This window comes from Capsicum annuum, chromosome 5, assembly GCF_002878395.1.
Source record: "Capsicum annuum cultivar UCD-10X-F1 chromosome 5, UCD10Xv1.1, whole genome shotgun sequence".
NCBI classification, from domain to species: domain Eukaryota; kingdom Viridiplantae; phylum Streptophyta; class Magnoliopsida; order Solanales; family Solanaceae; genus Capsicum; species Capsicum annuum.
The window spans coordinates 288040-306762 of NC_061115.1; the positions used below are offsets into that span (position 1 = coordinate 288040).

Below are 18723 nucleotides of genomic sequence, written 5' to 3' on the forward strand. Positions count from 1 at the left end.
AAGCATTATAGCCAACACTTTATCACGTGTTCGCATGAACAAATCGTAGTTTGAGTGTCTAAATAAAATTTACTCATAAATTTAAGGACTCATGAATATATTAAGCCTTTTTCTAGTGAATTATTTCATAGGCACAAGTGGTAGCCTATTACTCTTGCATTTTCCAATTATATAAATCAACTTTTCTCACTTCAACCTCTACATTTATTTCACTTTTCTTGTGTACTTAAAAGATCATCTTCTCCCAACTGTACTTGACAAATGACAGCCCCTTTACTCTCACCAACTTCACTATATACATACGTATTTATACACACGTAGTTGTTCCTTTCAACGTATGTCTATGGAATAAATACGAACATTCTTTTTTTTTTTTGTGTGTGTGTTACCATTAATGGGTTGTTCAGTTTCTCGTTCCTATGACTGTGTTACCAAAGATCCATCAAACTCGTTGTGTTGTAGACATTCACAGTTATATTCCTACACTGATTCTTCTACTTCACCTCCTGTTTCAAGAACACTCTTCCTACAGACACCTCTAATTCACCATCCACCTCTTTGTAAAGGGGACACCAATCACTTAGTTTCACTAACTTCCTCTACCTATGGTTCACTTGTGCTCGATGATCCCCGGGTTCCAGAAAACCCCATATCTCCTGATGAAGGTGATCCACAAGACCCTTTATCTCCTGATGGAGCAATCAACACTTGGGAGCTCATGGAAGGCCTTGATGACTTACATTTTCGTATGGTTCGGTCCCCTGTTGATGATGACCATAACCATGATATTGAAGAATTGGACACAGAGCTGGTGAAGTCGTATGAGATTGTTGAGCATCCGGGTACGAAGCCATTGTGGAAGCATCTGTCTGAGGAATCATTGTTGGCGAAAATGGATCCTAATGTAGCTTTAAGTTATAGAGAAGCATCGTCTTCCAAACGATATGGACATCAAGATTTGAAAATGGTTAGGTTTGTGGAATCATCGGATGATAGTTCAACTTCTTTGAGCACATTGTTGCTTAATAGTGATATCTACTTGAAGGGTACTGAAGATAGGATTGTTCTATACTTTACTAGTTTGAGGGGAATCCGGAAGACTTATGAAGATTGCTGCTCCGTGCGTATGATCTTTAAAGGGCTTCGTGTATGTGTAGACGAAAGGGACATCTCTATGGATTCGTCGTATAGAAAAGAGTTACAAGATGTTTTGGAAGGTAAAGCACTGAGTTTGCCTCGGGTGTTTATAAGAGGGAAGTACATTGGTAGTGTAGGAGAGATCAAACAACTTCACGAGACTGGAGAATTGGCTAAGCTTTTGGAAGGGTTCGAGGTTATGAATGACGGATTCACTTGTGAATGTTGTGGTGAGACGAGGTTTGTACCATGTCCTAGTTGCAATGGAAGCCGGAAAATGTTTGAAGAGGAGGGAGGGGAGTCGAGGAGGTGCCCGCATTGCAATGAAAATGGATTAATTCGTTGCCCCGGCTGCTGCCCTTGATCATGTGCAGTATGCTTCACTGTCATATCTGAGGTTTCTTAGTTATTACTAATGTGTATTATAAAGAGATATAATATAGGTGCAAAAGGACATTTGTTTGCTTCAACTGTCTATATTACGTGGCTCTGTAGGAATTCATGTTCATTTTCATGTTCATAAGTTATAAAATCCATACATGCTACATTTTTTTAAGTGATGGATTCACTGGCTTATTCCCTATGCAACATAAAAGTTCACTAGACATGATGAGTTGCTATGAGCCAAGCATATTCCTAGTAGGTACATATTGCAGTGAGTAATGTACTCCCAACATCCGTTGCTCGGACTATCCAATTACGTCGACTGGTGCATGTCCTCAGGACATTTTTGAAGGATCCAACACGAGTACAGTAACATTTAAGTTAACTTGTCAGCATCATATATTGTCGGTGGCTACTAAGCTTCTTGAGTTACTATGAACCAAGTGGCAAATGCAGAGTGCCAAAATTCAACAAAATGTTTAGTTCTGGCCCATTCCTTAATTATATATGATAAGGATGTTAACCAACTTTTCCATGTTTGAAAGAGAACCACTAAATGGACAGTTGCTAAAGATGGAGGGATATCTTATTCATCTCACCATATCCTTAATAAAACAAGGATCTCGTTATCCAAATACATAATATTTACGAGCTCGAATAAAAATTCAAAATTACATACCATTTAAATAAAGGCATGATCATAATCATGGAAATGGAAACTTTTGTATATAAATTTGGATAACCATCTTGAAGCCATGAAGCTTAGTAACGCCATGAAGACCAATGAAAATCTTGCACTAATTGATATGACATTCTCCTTTACTGCAGCAGCAATCCCAATTGAAGCAACAGACATAACTTGAAGAATTATTTCGAGGGCATTTAAACCTTTATATGCTTTGCTACAGCTGCTACATTGCACCGTATGAGTCCAGTACCTATCAAATTCCGACTCGATGTAACAAGTTTAATTTTTAGATGAGACGATTCACATAATTTAATATCTAACTAGTTATAGTAAAAACACACCTGTCCAAAAGTTGTTCCCTAGCAGGAGTTGGTGGCAAGTCACCAGTGAACTTTGTGGCCCAATCAACTTGGCCACCTCCATATTTATTCAACCACCTTCTAAAACCAATCACTAGTGCATCCGCCTTTGTTGGTACATAACAAATTTTTTGCCAATTGTATGGATGCTTTTCCTTTAGCTTGTACTCCTTCGAAAGGAATTTTTTTTTTTTTTAACAAATTATATAATAAATTCTTATATCTTTCTCTTAAAAGAAATTGTCATTCAAAACAAATTTTGAAAATATTGAACAAACACAAATTGTTTCTTTAAAATACTGATAAAAAAAGCTTTCCAAAGTATTCCTCTAAACATTTATTTTTGACAAAAGCATTCTCCATGTAAACTAACTTTAAAAATTCGACCAAACAATTCCTAACTCGTATATGCTGGAGCTCTTTAAAAAATATTGTTGCTTGCATGTCAGATCTTCTAAAGGTAGTGTATTACTAGAGGAACAGATAGACACGAGTATAATAACATTTTTGAAGAATTTAAGCAACTCGATTAAAATTCTACTGGTAAATTTTCAACAAAAAAAAATGAACATGTAAATGGTAACAAAATTGTAATGAAAGAGATTTACCTGAAGATGAAGTAAATATAAATCAGAATCAATGATTAAGTTGTTATCAAGGTGAAATTTCCATGGTGGAAATACTTTATATTCCCATGCAGCAAAGTTTCGTAATGATGTCATTAACAATCTGCTTTTGCCTGGACTTACTGGAACACATATAAATACTAGAAATACTTTATTTATTTCACCTGATGATGATTGTTCCTGCATCACATATAATATATATATTCACATTTAAATGCTAGGAAAAATAAATCTCATTAAAGAAGAATATAACCTAGATATACATGGTTAGATCAGTAAAGAATTTTTACATTATCTATATAGTACTTTAACATGTTATAACTGATAACTTATTATTTTTACGAGGTAATTGTTGTTTTAATCCCTTAATTATTAATTGCCTATAATTGTTTGATAAATAATGAAACAACTACTTTTTATATTGTCAGTATGTATAACTTAATTAAATTAAAATATGATAATGACCTTTGATTCATTGTCCAAATAGCTTCCAACACCAAATGGGCCATAATACACACAAGGTGCAATAAATTTATGTTCACCATCAGGACCTTGATTTGCAATAAATCCATTTAAATCTACTTTTGCAACACTTATATCAAGTGGTTTTCCACCTTCTCTATCTGCCTTCACTGTGCACATATTAGATTAATTAGTTTGGTAAAAATGTAAAATAAAAAATAGTAACTAGTAGTATAAATATGTTGGGGAGTTTTGTATTAATTTCTTATCTTTTTGGTGATGGAGGAATTTTCATTATGCCATGATGTGCATAGTTGACATGAGATGGGTCCATGAGGTTTTCAATCAGCAGCTCATACCTGAAAAAATAACTGTTTCTTAAAAATATATATTTTTTTGTCAAATTTAAAAAGAAAATATCGAAATGTCGATTAATATGTTGTTCGGACTCTTCAAAAATGTAGATGGATGCGTATCGGGTTCTCCAAAACTAGTGTCTGTTTGGAGAATCCAACACGAGTGCGGCATCAAAAGTGAAGAGTCCTCGCAACTAATTAAGGATTAATATGTACTGTTATTGCTTGCTTACCCATATGGAATCTCTCTAACTAATGTTGTTTTTCCATATGAACTATTAGCATTATTTAAATCTAAAAGTGGAATATAAGGTGGCATTTTGCTCAAGTGAATGTCCTTGTAAGAAGGATCATTGTTTGGCCAAAACCAAAGAATGTCATTTTGTACAAAACTTGGATACACTGCTACACATGCTCTTTTGGATGTATGAACCTGCAAAAAATGATACTACTCCACTATAAGAATAATAATATAGTCACGTCAAAGATCTCGTGTTTGAGTTCTGAGTATGAAGTTTAATTACCGGAGGCCCGTCTCGAGGAGCTTGAGGGATAAACTTGCAATCACCAGAGCCATTAAAACACCAACCATGATACACACATTGTAATCTTCCCCATTGATCAATTCTCCCTTGTGAAAGTGGAGCTAATCTATGAGGACATGCATCATCCATCACTTTCCATTCTTCCAAATTTCTATCCCACCATACTACCAAATCAATTCCCATCACTTTTATCCCTTGTGGCCTTCTCTTATTAAGTTCACTAAGTAGCATTATTGGATACCATTGTGCATACCAATCAAATTTCTCTTCTTCTTGATTTTCATTATTCTTGGTAGTAATCTTTTGTTCATCATTAGTTGAGATAGAGATATTGGTAGTGAAAAGATTATTGAATCTTGACTTGTTGGGTTGTTGATGATTTTGAGGAAAAGAAAAGTTGTCTTTCTTCTTCTCACATAAGATGATTCTTGAAAATTTTGGTGTGTTGAAGTTGAAGTGAAATAATGGTGGAAAACAAGTTGAAATTTTGAGAATTTCCATAGCTAGTGAGTGTTCCAAGTGTATGTTCTTGATTTCTTTTCTTTTGTGTCAATCATTTATACTATGTGAGGTGTTCCAAGTGTATGTTCTTGATTTCTTTTCTTTGGTGTCAATCATTTATATTATTCGAAGTAGCTAGATGAGTATGTACTTCCACTATTCCAGTTTACGTGAGTTTTTTTTAGTCTGACTAGAAAAGAATCACAATCTAAATTAAGAGATAATTCGACTTGGGTGCAAAATTATACTAATATTTGGATGCAAAAACTAGCCATCAAGGAATAAGGTTCAAATTTTTAAAATGCAAGTGCAACAAAGAGCTTTTTCACATTTTAATAATCTTGTATTTAAAGCTAAAACAGATGAGTTTTTCCTACTATCTAACGAATTGTACATCAATCAATATTTAGATACAAAAGAATGAGTTAAGATTATTATAATTTACTCAAGCAAGCACATTTTTTAATTTCAACCTTCTATACGACATGTTCAATACCTCTAAATAACATTCTGATAACACCACAAGATTCAAACATTTTTTCGTACGAAAAAAGCAATATTTAGACACAAAATATTATTAGTACTATATTGTTGATAGATTATGTAGGGTAATCATGGAAAAAGCAAATCTAAGAGTAAGAACCTGTTGTCCTACATATTCAGAAGCAAATAAAACGTGTTGTCCCAGGGCCCATTTCACATAATTTTTCAAATTATAGATTATTTGAAATTAAGTTAATTTGAAGTTGTAAATTTTATTTGACTATGGTGTTTGTATTTCTTAAGTTATATTATCCTCATAAACGTGAAGAAAACTATCAAAAACTTTTCTAATTCTTATACAATCTTATGAGTTAATATCCCAAAAGGCTATTGAACTATGAGGAATATCTAGTATTCAGTTAGTTCGGACTTGTTTAGTATTGATTCGAGAAATTTCTGACACAAGCATTCAGTTAGTTCGGATTTGTTTAGTATTGAATTCGAACCGAGACGAAGAAACTTGCGCTTCTTTTGTTGAAGTAAGGATAAATGATTTGATTCGACGTTAAAATTTGCAGGACTATTACACAGTGAAAAGTTCAGAAGTATCAAAAGTAACACTATAACTTGTACATGTTTAGCAGCTACAGATTATGTAAGTAATTTGTTATACAAGTGAGAAGTGTCAACGGAAAGCGTGGTCATAGTCGTGGAAATGGAAGTTTTTGTATATAAAGTGCGATAACCACCTCGAGGCCACGAAGCATAGTAATGCAACGGTGACCAAAGAATACCTCACGACCACAGACAACATGCCCTGCTTGGATGCAGCAACTATTCCAACCACACCAATGGAGGCGATCTGCAGTATGACTTCAAGCGCATTGAGACCTTTATATGCAAGATTGCAGCTTGTGCAATTCACCGTATGAGTCCAGTACCTAAAAGGAAGCATAACCGTGCCATTTTTACTGTTAACCCAACGGCTTCATCTCTAAAAGGTTCTCGAAAGTCTATGTACTGAACAATCTAGCAAGATGTCCTTCCTTACAGGTTCAAAATTTGTTTAAACTAGAATCAAGAATCTATGTTGGAACGAACCTGTCCAGCAGCTGTTCCCTTGGAGGAGTTGGCGGGAGTTCTCCACTGTACTTTCCGCGCCAATCAACTTGGCCACCTGCATATTTGTTTAGCCACCTTCTAAAAGCAGCAACGATGGCATCTGCCTTTGTTGGCACATAGCAAGCTTTATGCCAATTGTAGGAGCCAATTTCCTTTAGCTTGTGCTCCTTCATAACGGAAAACAAATGAAATGAGAAAGGAAGACTCGTCATATTGTAAAAGGCAATGCTTCACCAGAATCTAACTTACGAACAGTCATGCAATATGTTGTGGGTTCAATGGTAGGCCGATTCTCAACATTTGTTCTTTGAGATAAAAGGTGGTAAAAAGAGTATTGAACTCCTAGGATAATTTCTCTAAGACGCTAATTTTGAACAGGTTCAGGTCCGGATGAAACCTCGTTAAGTTGAAGAGCTGGGAGCACAATCCAGTGCAACTATAGGTGTCTATTTGGCTATTCAGCCTTCTTTTTATTGCGGTTTCCTTGCTTTTACTTTTTTTTTGTTCATTCCATTCAATTGCAAATAGCAAAGCACAGAGTAAAAAGATAACCACAACATAAGTATTAACAGATGGCGAGTAACGTCGCAGAGAAATGGAAAAAGTGAGGAAAGGGACATGGACTGTAAGAACCAAAAAGTATTTGATATAATAAATCCCACGTATCCTTGGCTTTCCATCGACAAGTATTTCACTAGCTTTTAATACAACTTGAGACAAGTTAGAAGAGTAGCATCAGCAAAAAGTGGTCATGTCACATGTCTAGAGTTACTTTGTTGAGTAGTATACAAGGTAGCGAAACCAGCACCAAATCATGACATTGCCTAAAAAGTAACGGTTTGTATATAGAACTTCCTATCGATAGTTCCAGCTCAGCCAGAAGCTATTTCATGGGGATCTCCACTCTCGATTTTTACCATAAATCTTTAACTTTCAGTCTGGTAACTTGAAGTGCTTCAACAAATGTGGTTCAATAGACATGCTTGTTTCCTTTTCGTAGGACATGAAAGGGTCCTTGTACATAGTAAGCATCTCTAAAGCTTCGGGCATGTGTAAATCACAAGTTTTAATTCCTTAATCTGAAATTATTTTCTCTCTGCATCAAATAGAGGCTACAACAACAACTATGCCTCCCTACCAAGCAAGTTGCCTTCGGCTATATGAATCCTCGTTACCATAAACGCTCAGTTTGGGTCCATAATATTTGAAACATCAGATAGAGATAAAAAGTCACAGATGCTGACACTAGTACAGGTAGAATCCAATAGTAGTTTTGGTTTGGAACTAACCAATATTTCAATCTAAGCATTTATAGATTGATTGAACAAGTTTGAAATTGAAGAGATGCAATAAAGAAAACGGATTTACCTCCACGTGAAGAAGATACAAATCAGAATCCAAAATTAGGTTTTGCCCGAGGTGAAATATCCAGCGTGGAACTATTCGATCTGCCCAAGTGGCAAAGTTTCTTGGAGATGCAAACATAATTCTGCTATGACCTGGACTAACCGGAATACAGATGAAAACTAAAAGTGCTTTTTTCTGCTTCTCAGCTGAAGGTTTTTCCTGCATGAAATATACATTTAAACTGCTGCAAAGAGTACCAAATAAATGTTGAAAGGACTAAAGTATATGAAGCACGAGATCATGAAATCAATTACCTGTACAGAACCAGATGATTCAGCAGATGTAATGCCCTGAGGTCCTCCGAAAGCAAAATAACTATAATACATACAAGGTGGAAGAAATGTGTTCCGTCCAGGTCCCTGATTTGCAGTAATGGTATTTACATCCAATTTCGTGATAGTTATGTCGAGTGGTCTTCCTCCTTCTCTATCAGCTTTCACAGTGCATAAGCAATTCTGTTAGTCTGGTGAAGTTACTTACACATGCAAAGAGAAGAATATAGAATAAAATGTGTAAGGGATAGTATAAGTTTCTTATCTTTTGGGGGCTACTGGAACATTCATTATGCCATAATGTGAATATTGGACATGAGCTGGGTCCATAAGGTTTTCAATCAGAAGCTCATACCTGAAAATTATCAGATTCGTTTCAGAATATAACTAAAATTAATTAGGAAAGTAGATGAAGTTTCCAACACTATCGACCTAAGTTTCGAGCATACCTGATGATTTATTCCTATGGTTGCATAATTTATTCCACAATGATTTATCCTTGTATACCGTTAAGATTGAAGCTACATGTTTACGTTGTTTGCTCACTCACATTATAACTTTCTGATTTCTTCTACTTTCTTCCGTTGCTAACGTTTTAGATTCTATAGGTTTTATTCCCCAACCCCTCTTTCCCTACGGTAAAACATATTTTTTTCTGTTCCGGGAAAGTGCAACAGTTTCTGTAGGATTTCTCAACAAAAGATAGTTGGAGGTCTGTGTCTGCTTACCCATATGCTATATCTCTGGTTATGAAGGTTTTTGAAAACGAACTGTCATCAAGTTCAGGTATATAAGGAGGCCTTTTCGTCAAATATATATCCTTGTATAGAGGATCAGCGTTTGGCCAGAACCAAAGAATGTCATTTTGCACACAACTTGGATAAACAGTTGCACAAGCTCTTTTGGACGTATGAACCTGCACGGCTAATGTAAAAATGTCATTCCCAGTTAACTTGAGTAAAGCTAATGCAAGTACTGCTGTAAAGCTGCTGTCAAATACTAGTGATTAGCTGTAATGTATTCCGAGAAGTACACAGAACACAAACTTCACTTGTTTGGAAAATGAAGATTCACATACACAAGGAAAGAGGTAAAAAAACTCAGTGTAAAAGGAATATAAAAGACGATGACTTATAAGCGTTCTCATCATCTTTCATCAGACAGTAAAAAATAGAAGGCCTTCACCAGTTCGTACAAACTCTCAATTACCATTATAACGGACTAATGTCACAAAGGTAACGGTTGTAAGCTAAGATTACAACACTATTATCCTTTTAATTGTGAACTCAATTGCTTACATCTTCAAATAGATGTCCTGGTGAACTGTGCATGAAATGTAGGATGTCAAAGTGCAAATTACTTGGGTTCTTTACCAATAAGTTTGCTAGGAAACCTTCGGAATAACAGAAAGAAGAAAGCAAATGGTTGATCTATACATTGACCTATGATGACAGTAGTAAATTATGTGCTCTACTGGAATTGGAATTGATATTTGACCATATTGATATAACTATTTCATTGATAATTTTTTATCGTTGTTTTGTTTTATTTTAATGGTCTCCAGCAAAAGTCATTGCTAAGCAACAAGACAGTCTGTGTTAATTGAAGTTTTCAAACCCATGGCTGAAGAACTGCCAATCAATTAAGTTTCAATTTCAAACTTATTGTGGTCAGCTAAATGAGTCCTCGCCTTCATTCCCCTTCATTCCAATACTAAATAGTTCCTCTTCTGCGTTAACTAGAGATCACTCTAAAACTAGAGGTTATGTAAATCTCACACTTATCTCTACACGGACATACGAGGGGATTGAAGAACTGCAAATAGATAAAGAAGAAAACAACAAAAAGAGCAAGGAAGCAAGCCTATCATTTGAAATTAATCTTCATTGTATTATCATGATAACTAATTTCTTGCGCATTCTCTTAAGTCTTTAGAAATGAGTGCACATTTTTCATTCATGAGACAAGTGCAAATCCATTCTAGAGTAAAACTTAATATGGTTTTACTTCCTCTCTAATTATCATGAAATTCTGGAATGAAACGATTTTTCTAGTATCTGATCTCCTGAAAGTCAGAAGAACCCTTAATCGTTAACATTCTACAGACGATCAAAATTTCTAGAATAGCCAATAAGCTCAATTCTTCAACATGTGACTGCATATCCAAATGTCCACTTATAATGTTTTTCCCCTTTTCATGAATTACCTTCCAATAGATGCTCATTGCTTCTCCAAATGAACAACCATTTCCACAACGTTATCTCCCTAAGCAGAACCTTCTAGTCCAAACCATTCGGAAAGAACCAGAATTCACTCTCATTCTTGATCACGTGACTCGTCCCATAATATGAAGCTACGTATACAATTTGGATAATAAAGTTAACTTTCAATGGAACTAAAACGGCGATATATTGCTACAAGTCGTGCAAAGTTGAGTCTACGAGAAACATTAGCATCTCTACGAGTATCCTCACCTTTTAACCAATCTAATCAACACCAGAAACTCTACGAGTCTACACGTGCAAAGTTGAATCGCGATATGATCATTACCACTTGAAGACATTCTATAAAGAACATAACATTGAACAAATAAACAAAACAAGATATAATAGGATAACTTTGTTAGTTAAAGGGACTACTAAGTGCTGGTTTATTGGATTAATTACCGGAGGCCCGTCCCTAGGAGCTTGAGGGATAAACTTGCAATCACCAGAGCCATTGAAACACCATCCATGATACACACACTGCAATCTTCCCCATTGATCAATCCTTCCTTCAGAAAGTGGAGCATATCTATGAGGACAAGCATCATCCATCACTTTCCATTCTTTCTCATTCTTATCCCACCACACAACCACATCCATTCCCATCACTTTTTTCCCATGTGGCCTCCTCTTATCAAGATCACATATTGGCATTATTGGATACCACTGAGCATACCAATCAAATTTCTCCACATGGCTTACACTTTCGGTCTCTTCATCAAATGGGGTTCCTGATTCAGTAGATACACTTGGTGAAACAGCAGTTAAAATCTTGAATTTTGCATTTTGGCTCTGAATTGAAGGAAAACATGAAATGGGGTTCTCATAATTTGGATGAATGTTATACAAGTTGTGTTTGGGAAATGAACTAGAGTTAAAGTTGATCTGAAAAGGTGAAAAGGAAGAAGCTTTGATAGCTTGCATGGTTGAATCTTGAAATTGTCCTAATTAGTAAAACCTTACAAGTTCCAACCACATTAAACTGCAAAATGTACTAGAACTAAGTGGTGACTGATAATACAAGAAAAGTGCTTTGTGGCTTTCTGCAAAACAACGAATGTGTCATCTACTGCAATTAATTTATGGCCATAAATTTTAACCAAAAAAAAAAAGAGAAAAAGAAATAGTTAAAATATGAAGATTAATAGACCATACACTTGTGCTTGTCCCTGCTAGGCCCCCCATGAGGAAGAATCAATGAGAACCAAGAATTTCAGATAAGACCAAGAGCAAAATATAGTGAAATTTTATGAGTGTAAGCACATCCCATTACAATAAAATCAAGTTGTTAATCTCTTCTTAATGCCAAATGTGGTTTAATCAAAGGAAAAATATTGCAACAATTTTGGTAATTAATATCAGCATATATCTAGCTAGTTCTTATTAACTTAAATTCTAGCTTTTGTAATTTTCTTCTTTTTAAAAAAAACTACATTAATGGATGGTATAATAGAGATGATTGGACTATGAACATTATATTATATGGGACTCTATCAATGCAAGGAAATAAATTATTAGCTTAATCATAATTTTTATACTTCCTCCTCCGTTTACGTTTATTTGTCACCTTTTGCTCCACGAGAGTCTACTTAACTAATCTTCAAAGCTAAATTAAATTAATTTAATAATTTAAATTTAAAACTATATGAAAAATTACTATAAATTGTAATTCTTCTCGTATTAATAAAAAGAAAAAAATCATCTTAATATATTGTTCAAAATTTATATAGTTTGACTAAGGAAATATAAGAGAAGGTAATTTTAGTATTTCTCATTATATCTTCTTTTATCTTGGTTAAATTTATCAGAAAAATGTTATTTGTAACTTTACTAATCTTTTTTTGCACAGTTACTTTAATTAGTTTCTAATTTATTTTACTCCCCAATTATTCATTTCAAAAGATACTACTGTACTACATAGTATCTCTTTTGGGTAATTATATCAATCTTCACTTCAACTTTGTCTTTTCCACAGTCACAGCAAAACCCCTAAACCCCCACAACAGTAGAATTCATTGCAAATGGATCTAAATGGGTCAGCAATGGAGATTGATGAGCAGCATCTTGGCCCTTGTTTGAGTAGCTATGTGAATGCTGGTAGTGTTGAGAGTCACAGGTACTTTCTTGGTCGCAGAACCATTCTTGAAATGCTTAAAGATCGTGGTTTTGCAATACCCAATTCTGAAATAGACACTACCCTTGAAGAATTTAGAGAGAAATATGGTCAGAGTCCTGATGTTGAACGCCTCAGAATCTCTGCTATGCACAGAAATGACCTCACCAATAAGGTTACTTGTCCTTCACTCATTTTTTAACACTGTTATTGTATTGTATCTCGTTTAGTTCCATTGAATAGATAGTTTATAGTATTACCTCTTGTGGGTGTCTTGTTTCCTTTAGTCTCTAGGGGTGTGTTATCTCATTTTGTTGTGTACTTTTATGCTTTTTTTTGTTTGTTATACTGTTATCTGTTCTGAGCTAGGGTCTCTCGGAAACAACCTCTCTACTTGATATGAGGCAGTGGTATGGACTGCATACACTTTACCCTCCCCAGAACCCACTTTGTGGGAATACACTGGGTATGTTGTTGTTGTTGTTGTATTGTTTAGTTCCATTGTTAGGTAATGATGAAAAGTCTCATTTTTTGTAGTTGTGGGATTGCGTCGTTACCTTAAATCATCTGTTTTTAGCTCTTGTAGTGAATAATTGTGGAAAGTTGAAATCTTTGCACTCAGTAAAGGAATGTGAAAGAAGGGTGCTTTTTAAAATCATCTGCTTTTAGCTTCTTGTAGTGAAAAATTGTCTAAATTTTGAATTTTTTGACTCATTGAAGAAAATTGAAAGAATTGGGCATTTCAAAATCATCTGTTTTTAGATTCTTGTAGTGAAGATTTGTCTAAATTTGAAATCTTTTGCCTCATTAAAGAAATTTTAAATAATTGCCCTTTTTAAGACTTATCTGTTTTTAGATAGGAAGGTGTGGCGGACGTGAATTAGGTTAGGAGGTAGGAGTGCGTCCATGCTAGTATGTAGGAGTGTTTTCCTTATTAGCAGTCGTAATGTTGAGTGTCTCAGAATCTCTGCCATGCACAGAACTGACCTTAAATCATCTTCTTTTAGCTTCTTGTTGTGAATGATTGTCTAAATTTTAATCTTTTTTTAAGATGAAGTTGTAGTGTTTAATTGATAAGATCTCAGTTAAAGCGTCTAAATGAACTCGATTGCCAATTTTCATGGTTAACTTGATGTGATAACATATCAATGATTGTCTTGTTGACAAATGTTTAATTGACACACATTAGCTGAAGTTGTAGTGTTAAATCGGTAAGATCTCAGTTAAAATGTCTAAATGAAAATTGGTGGCAACTTAATATGTTCAAATCTTGGATAGAAAAAGGGTGGAATGTGAAGATTAGTTGACTTGCAACTTCTGTTGATTAATATGTTCTGTCAGTGCATTGAGTCTGCCTAGCTAATAATTCTGAGGCGTATTATTTTTCTTTTCGATGCCTTAAGTATAACACTTAAAAGTTACTTTCACTGTGTCACTTTATATGTTGGAAGCAATACATCCATGACAATTAGAAGCAGTCCCAAAATAAAGCTTGATTGGCAGTTTCTAATGACTAGTATTTTTGTTTAGAAACTTATGGATGAACTCTACAGCGCATAATATTTGAAATTCTAAGATACCTGAGGTAAGGGTATTGTCTATGATAAAGATGATTGCACTACAAGATGTTAAGCCAATTATTTTTGTAGGGTATGAACTTTGATGTAGTGAAAACCGAGATGTAGAATTGTGTTTTACTTTTTGACTTTAAGCATGGAAAAGAAATTCTAAAATGTAAGGTATTGAGCTTTTGCATACTCTTCTGAGAGGTTTTTTGCGCAGCTCATCTCTGAGCTCCATATCCAAGATTCTCCTTTTGGGTTCATATATCTTCACATTTCTTGTTGATCAATGCTGGAAGTGCATCAATTCTGTTATGTCTATTCGATCTTATGTGAAAGGAATGGGTTCTACGTATCCATAACCGTAAGTCTTCTTATGGAAATTTGGAGGCTCGTCTGGTTTCAATAAAACATATGGAAACTCAATTCCTCAAAATTTAAGATGCCAAGAAGTTGTTGTTGCCATTACTGGGTAGATGCCTCAGCATTTTGGAAGATGGTCTCTGATGAAGGGACTATCAACCTTACATGCATGTGTTTCATAGATTTATTAACATCTTATATATCTGAACTGGTTGCAGGTTTTGGTCATCTTCTGTGGGCCAAATACGGTGAAGTTGAATGCCATCCGCGCCATTTTAACTCAAATAATGAACAAGGAATCTTTGAGTCGGCTCATATTGGTCATTCAAAGTCAAATGACTAGTCAAGCTATGAAAGCTGTGGAGAACATGTCATTCAAAGTTGAAATTTTCCAGGTAAAGTATGTGTTTCTTGTTGGTGTTTTTGGTGAACAGTTCAAGTATGGGGAATAAAACAGGGATTTAATTACTTATTAGGTTTTTAATTAAGATTTATTCTGCCTTTTCTTTAGATATGCTTGCCAAGTGAGGCTAGATCTCAGGATGAATAAAGATCTGTTATCGTTGGCTTTTAACTAAGAATGTACAAAGAAAATCCTGATAGGTGTATGTTCAAAATTGCTTTCCCCATTTGAATTCTCTTTTAGTTTCTTGGGGCTTGGATCATTTAAAAAGTTTTTCCAAGGAAAAGTTGGATTTTTAAGCCTAACGAAAAATGCATACGACACATAAAGCATATCCGATGTTCTGTGAACTTTCTTCCTAGTCTGGTTTAGAAGGAGCTACATTTACTTGGTTATTTGCTTCCGTTATTAATTTTTTCCGAGATAAGTCCCAGGCTCCATTTTTCCATCTGATGAAGATTCTGTTTTATTTGGTCAGAGTTTATTTTCCTTCTCTTTTTAATCTTAGGTAATGACTAAAAATGCTTTACTTCAGGAATAGAAGTGAATTTTATGCGACAATAAATGTTGTCTCATAAATATGCCAAGTGTCTGACTCCTATTTGCAAACTCTTTCAGATCACAGACTTACTTGTCAACATCACAAAACATGTTCTAAAGCCAAGACATGAGTTGTTGACCAACACAGAGAAAAAGAAGCTGTTGGAGAAGTACAACTTGGAAGAGAAGCAGGTTTGCCTTTGAATTTGCAGAAACATGCCTGTATATCAGTACAACTGTGTATCTCCTTTGTGTATCTTATTAAGCTCAGCTTTCTACTAAAGCTTGATTCCTATCTTCCTCTGTTGAGTTTAGCCGCATAAAAGATTCTATCGTCTTTTTTTTCTTATAACTTCACTCAAAAAAGGACATGCTGATAAATTCCCGAAAGGCTAATATCGTTTTCTCATACATTTTACAGTCCATAATCTGGTAAGATTCAATATATTACCTTGATGTGGACAGAGTAGTTGTTGCCATCTAGGCTTCACAGTTAATAAAAGTCTACCATTTTTGCCCCCAGTGGGATGGTTGAGATGTTGAGTGGTTATCTCAGTTTGGTCGGATTCCCGATACTCATTTTGAGCCAATTCCTAGTATTCTTTTGCATTTGTATAGAGGGTTTGTCTTAAAGGAGGTTAATAACAGGAGCCGTCTAATACTCATCTTTCTTGATGAGTGCATTCTCTGATACTTATCTTTTCATGAAAAGATTGTTGGTTTAATGTAGTAGACCGGCATTTGTGACTTCTCTGCATTACTTTTAAAAAAGAGCTTTATGTTCGTCATTATCCCTTTAACGCGAGGCAGTACTTGGCCCGTCTCTCTCACACTACTTATGAGACATTAATATCTAGGACCTTAGGTGTAGAGACAGGCTTCTGCCTTCATCTTATGCAGACCAATTGTGGTGTTGTTGTGCATTCTCTCTAATGATCTCAGCAGAAATTCATAGTTCATATAGGCTATATATGCACTTCAATCTACCATTCTTTCTTTGAACATTATCAATACAGTGTCATTTATCTCAGTTTTTTCTGAGTGTTGTTTCTTGTATTGATGTTTTCTAGCTGCCGCGGATGTCTCAGAAGGATCCAATTGCTCGGTACTATGGACTTGAGAAGGGGCAGGTGGTGAAGGTCACGTACAACAGTGAAATCATCGAGACACATGTTACTTATCGCTGTGTCTGGTGATGCAACTATGTAAAATGATCCCATGTAGAAGTGTTGTTCTGCTGTACATTAAATGAGTCTAGATCAGCTTAGCTAACTTACCATTTCTGGTTCTGTTAACAACATGCTGTTTGAACTTTTGTCGCCCTGCCTTTTTGTATCCCGAGATTGTCTTTCCTTACCATGTCGCAATGTTAAGTTTAATAGCTATTCTTAACTTTTGCATCTTTTGTATCGTATGTTATGGAAGAGTTCAACATTGATACACTTCCACCTTATAAGAGCCCTTACATGGATCACTTCAACAATGCAACAACATAACTGGTTGTAATTCTTTGTTTGTTAAGAATACATGGCCTTAGCTAATCTTGGTTTTGCATGAGCAACAAGTGGAAAGGTACTAAAATGATCAGTCTTAGTCAACTCAATTAACTCACTGCATGCTGAATTTGGTGGTGAACTCCAAGTGAACCCTTGAAGAAGCCTAGCAAGTAACATCGTAGTAATTGTAGAGCCAAGTTTAACAGCTGGACAACCTCGTCTTCCCATACTAAATGACAACAAACGTAGCTTTGAATCAGTAAGAACTACTTCACCACCATCTTCGACCTCTTTGAGGTGGCGCTCCGGCTTGAACTTCAATGGATCCCCCCAATCTTTAGGATTCCGGCCAAGTCCAAGACGACTTAATAGCACTACACTCCCTTTAGGGATGAAGTACTTTTCACCGATGATGGTATCAGAGACAGACACGTGAGGAATATTAAAATGCGTTATGGGGTAGAGTCGAAAGGCCTCTTTTATGCAAGCTTTGAGATAATTTAGCCTTGGCAAGTCTGATTCTTGAACCAATCTATTGATCCCAACAACAGTGTTGAGTTCTTCTACGGCCCTTTGCATTAACTTTGGTTGGTTCAACATTTCTGCAAGTGTCCATTCTACTGCATTTGAGGGATTATCCACTGCTGCCAGCATGAGTTCCTGAACATTATTTGTTTGTAAACATCATGTCATGTCAGCACTCTCTAATGAGATGAACATTAGTATATGTTTACTTTTTACTTTTTTGTTAATGCAAGGGGTAGGTAGAAGGGAATGAGATTGTACTAATTTGTCACAGAATCATTGTTCACGTGTTTAGTAATTGAATGTATACTTACAAGCACTTGTGCCTTAATCTCTTTATCATTCATCAATGGATTCCCATTGGTATCTCTGAGCATGATAAGAACATCAAGGATGTCTGCTTCCAAAGTTTTGTTGCCATCTTTCCCCATCTGAATCCTCTGATCAACTTCAGCATCGATGTGTTTTGTTGCTGTGGCATAGGCTTTCTTGATGATTGCCTTGTGACCATCTAAATCAAACAGGCTTAACCATGGCAAGTAATCTGATATACCAAAAGAATAAAGATGTCCAAGAAGGGTAAAAAGTGCATCAACTTGCTCCTCTTTTTCTATAATTTCGGATAATCTCTTGCTGAAAATCATATTACTAATTACATTGGCGCAATACCATCTCGTCACTTTCCTCAAGTTAATAACAGATTGGTTGCTGCATTGATTGTAAATGAATCGATGAAGGTGGTCAGCTTCTTCATCCCTTTTACAACGAAGCCATTGAAATGACGCTGGTGATAGCACATGAGAAGCAAGAATTCTCCTCATTTTCATCCATTGATCACCAATGGGGAGAAAAACGGAGGTTAAGTAGCCAGTACTAATGAGGCTCGCGGACATGCAAATAGGTCTGGATGAGAAAACAGAATCCTGAGTCTGCAAGAACTCGCGAGCAAGCTCAGGTGAAGTTACAGGAATGACATGGACATTACCAAGACGAATGCAAGCGATCTCGGTGTCCATTTCCTCCATAATTTTATGTATCCAATTATGAAATGCTGGATTCTTGTTTAGGAGCATTTGAGGAAGGCTGCCAAGTATAGGCCATGATTTTGGACCTGG

The 18723-nt window shown here is 35.5% G+C and overlaps 5 protein-coding genes across 6 annotated transcripts in view; 2 read left to right on the forward strand and 3 right to left on the reverse strand.

Annotated features, from left to right (window-relative positions):
- The first annotated feature begins 6 nt into the window (after positions 1–6).
- Positions 7–1693, forward strand: LOC107871494 (uncharacterized protein At5g39865). The gene has a single exon (XM_016718448.2). It carries the CDS (start codon positions 395–397, stop codon positions 1499–1501), a length of 1107 nt encoding a protein of 368 aa, XP_016573934.1. The 5' UTR covers positions 7–394; the 3' UTR covers positions 1502–1693.
- A 385-nt stretch (positions 1694–2078) lies between these two features.
- On the reverse strand, positions 2079–5314 carry LOC107869969 (protochlorophyllide-dependent translocon component 52, chloroplastic). Of its 2 annotated transcripts, none has more exons than XM_016716326.2 (7): positions 4537–5314; positions 4246–4460; positions 3926–4015; positions 3660–3828; positions 3177–3374; positions 2551–2738; positions 2079–2459 (listed from the first exon to the last, which is right to left on the reverse strand). In XM_016716326.2, the coding sequence occupies exons 1-7, from the start codon at positions 5056–5058 to the stop codon at positions 2204–2206; spliced, it is 1638 nt and encodes a 545-aa protein (XP_016571812.2). In that variant the 5' UTR covers positions 5059–5314; the 3' UTR covers positions 2079–2203. The 2 variants fall into 2 exon arrangements, with proteins under 2 accessions (XP_016571812.2, XP_016571813.2); XM_016716327.2 differs by having other exon boundaries at positions 4246–4445; positions 4537–5273.
- An 823-nt stretch (positions 5315–6137) lies between these two features.
- Positions 6138–11715, reverse strand: LOC107869968 (protochlorophyllide-dependent translocon component 52, chloroplastic). Its single transcript, XM_016716325.2, has 7 exons — positions 11009–11715; positions 9071–9258; positions 8608–8697; positions 8325–8511; positions 8032–8229; positions 6643–6830; positions 6138–6482 (listed from the first exon to the last, which is right to left on the reverse strand). Exons 1-7 carry the CDS (start codon positions 11528–11530, stop codon positions 6227–6229), a joined length of 1629 nt encoding a protein of 542 aa, XP_016571811.2. The 5' UTR covers positions 11531–11715; the 3' UTR covers positions 6138–6226.
- A 702-nt stretch (positions 11716–12417) lies between these two features.
- Positions 12418–17075, forward strand: LOC107869967 (DNA-directed RNA polymerase V subunit 5A). The gene is made up of 4 exons (XM_016716324.2): positions 12418–12894; positions 14863–15039; positions 15666–15779; positions 16658–17075. The coding sequence occupies exons 1-4, from the start codon at positions 12628–12630 to the stop codon at positions 16781–16783; spliced, it is 684 nt and encodes a 227-aa protein (XP_016571810.1). The 5' UTR covers positions 12418–12627; the 3' UTR covers positions 16784–17075.
- Positions 17063–18723, reverse strand: part of LOC107869966 (phenylalanine N-monooxygenase CYP79D16-like) — a 2491-nt gene continuing 830 nt past the window's right edge. Inside the window, exons 3-4 of the mRNA XM_047412913.1 lie at positions 17923–18719; positions 17063–17743 (exon numbers count right to left, since the gene is read on the reverse strand). Of these exons, the coding sequence (XP_047268869.1) occupies positions 17105–17743; positions 17923–18719 (1436 nt within the window). The 3' untranslated portion in view covers positions 17063–17104. The remainder of the gene's footprint in view (positions 17744–17922; positions 18720–18723) is intronic.

Coding starts and splice junctions, on each gene's coding strand:
- LOC107871494 (XM_016718448.2), top strand. CDS start 395: ATGGGTTGTTCAGTTTCTCGTTCCTATGACTGTGTTACCAAAGATCCA.
- LOC107869969 (XM_016716326.2), bottom strand. CDS start 5,058: ATGGAAATTCTCAAAATTTCAACTTGTTTTCCACCATTATTTCACTTC. Junction 3,829..3,925: donor ATTCCTCCATCACCAAAAAG/ATAAGAAATTAA, acceptor TAATATGTGCAC/AGTGAAGGCAGATAGAGAAG. Junction 2,460..2,550: donor AGGGAACAACTTTTGGACAG/GTGTGTTTTTAC, acceptor GGAATTTGATAG/GTACTGGACTCATACGGTGC.
- LOC107869968 (XM_016716325.2), bottom strand. CDS start 11,530: ATGCAAGCTATCAAAGCTTCTTCCTTTTCACCTTTTCAGATCAACTTT. Junction 9,259..11,008: donor CTCCTAGGGACGGGCCTCCG/GTAATTAATCCA, acceptor TTAGCCGTGCAG/GTTCATACGTCCAAAAGAGC. Junction 8,230..8,324: donor AATCATCTGGTTCTGTACAG/GTAATTGATTTC, acceptor TATTTCATGCAG/GAAAAACCTTCAGCTGAGAA.
- LOC107869967 (XM_016716324.2), top strand. CDS start 12,628: ATGGATCTAAATGGGTCAGCAATGGAGATTGATGAGCAGCATCTTGGC. Junction 12,895..14,862: donor GAAATGACCTCACCAATAAG/GTTACTTGTCCT, acceptor AACTGGTTGCAG/GTTTTGGTCATCTTCTGTGG. Junction 15,040..15,665: donor TCAAAGTTGAAATTTTCCAG/GTAAAGTATGTG, acceptor AAACTCTTTCAG/ATCACAGACTTACTTGTCAA.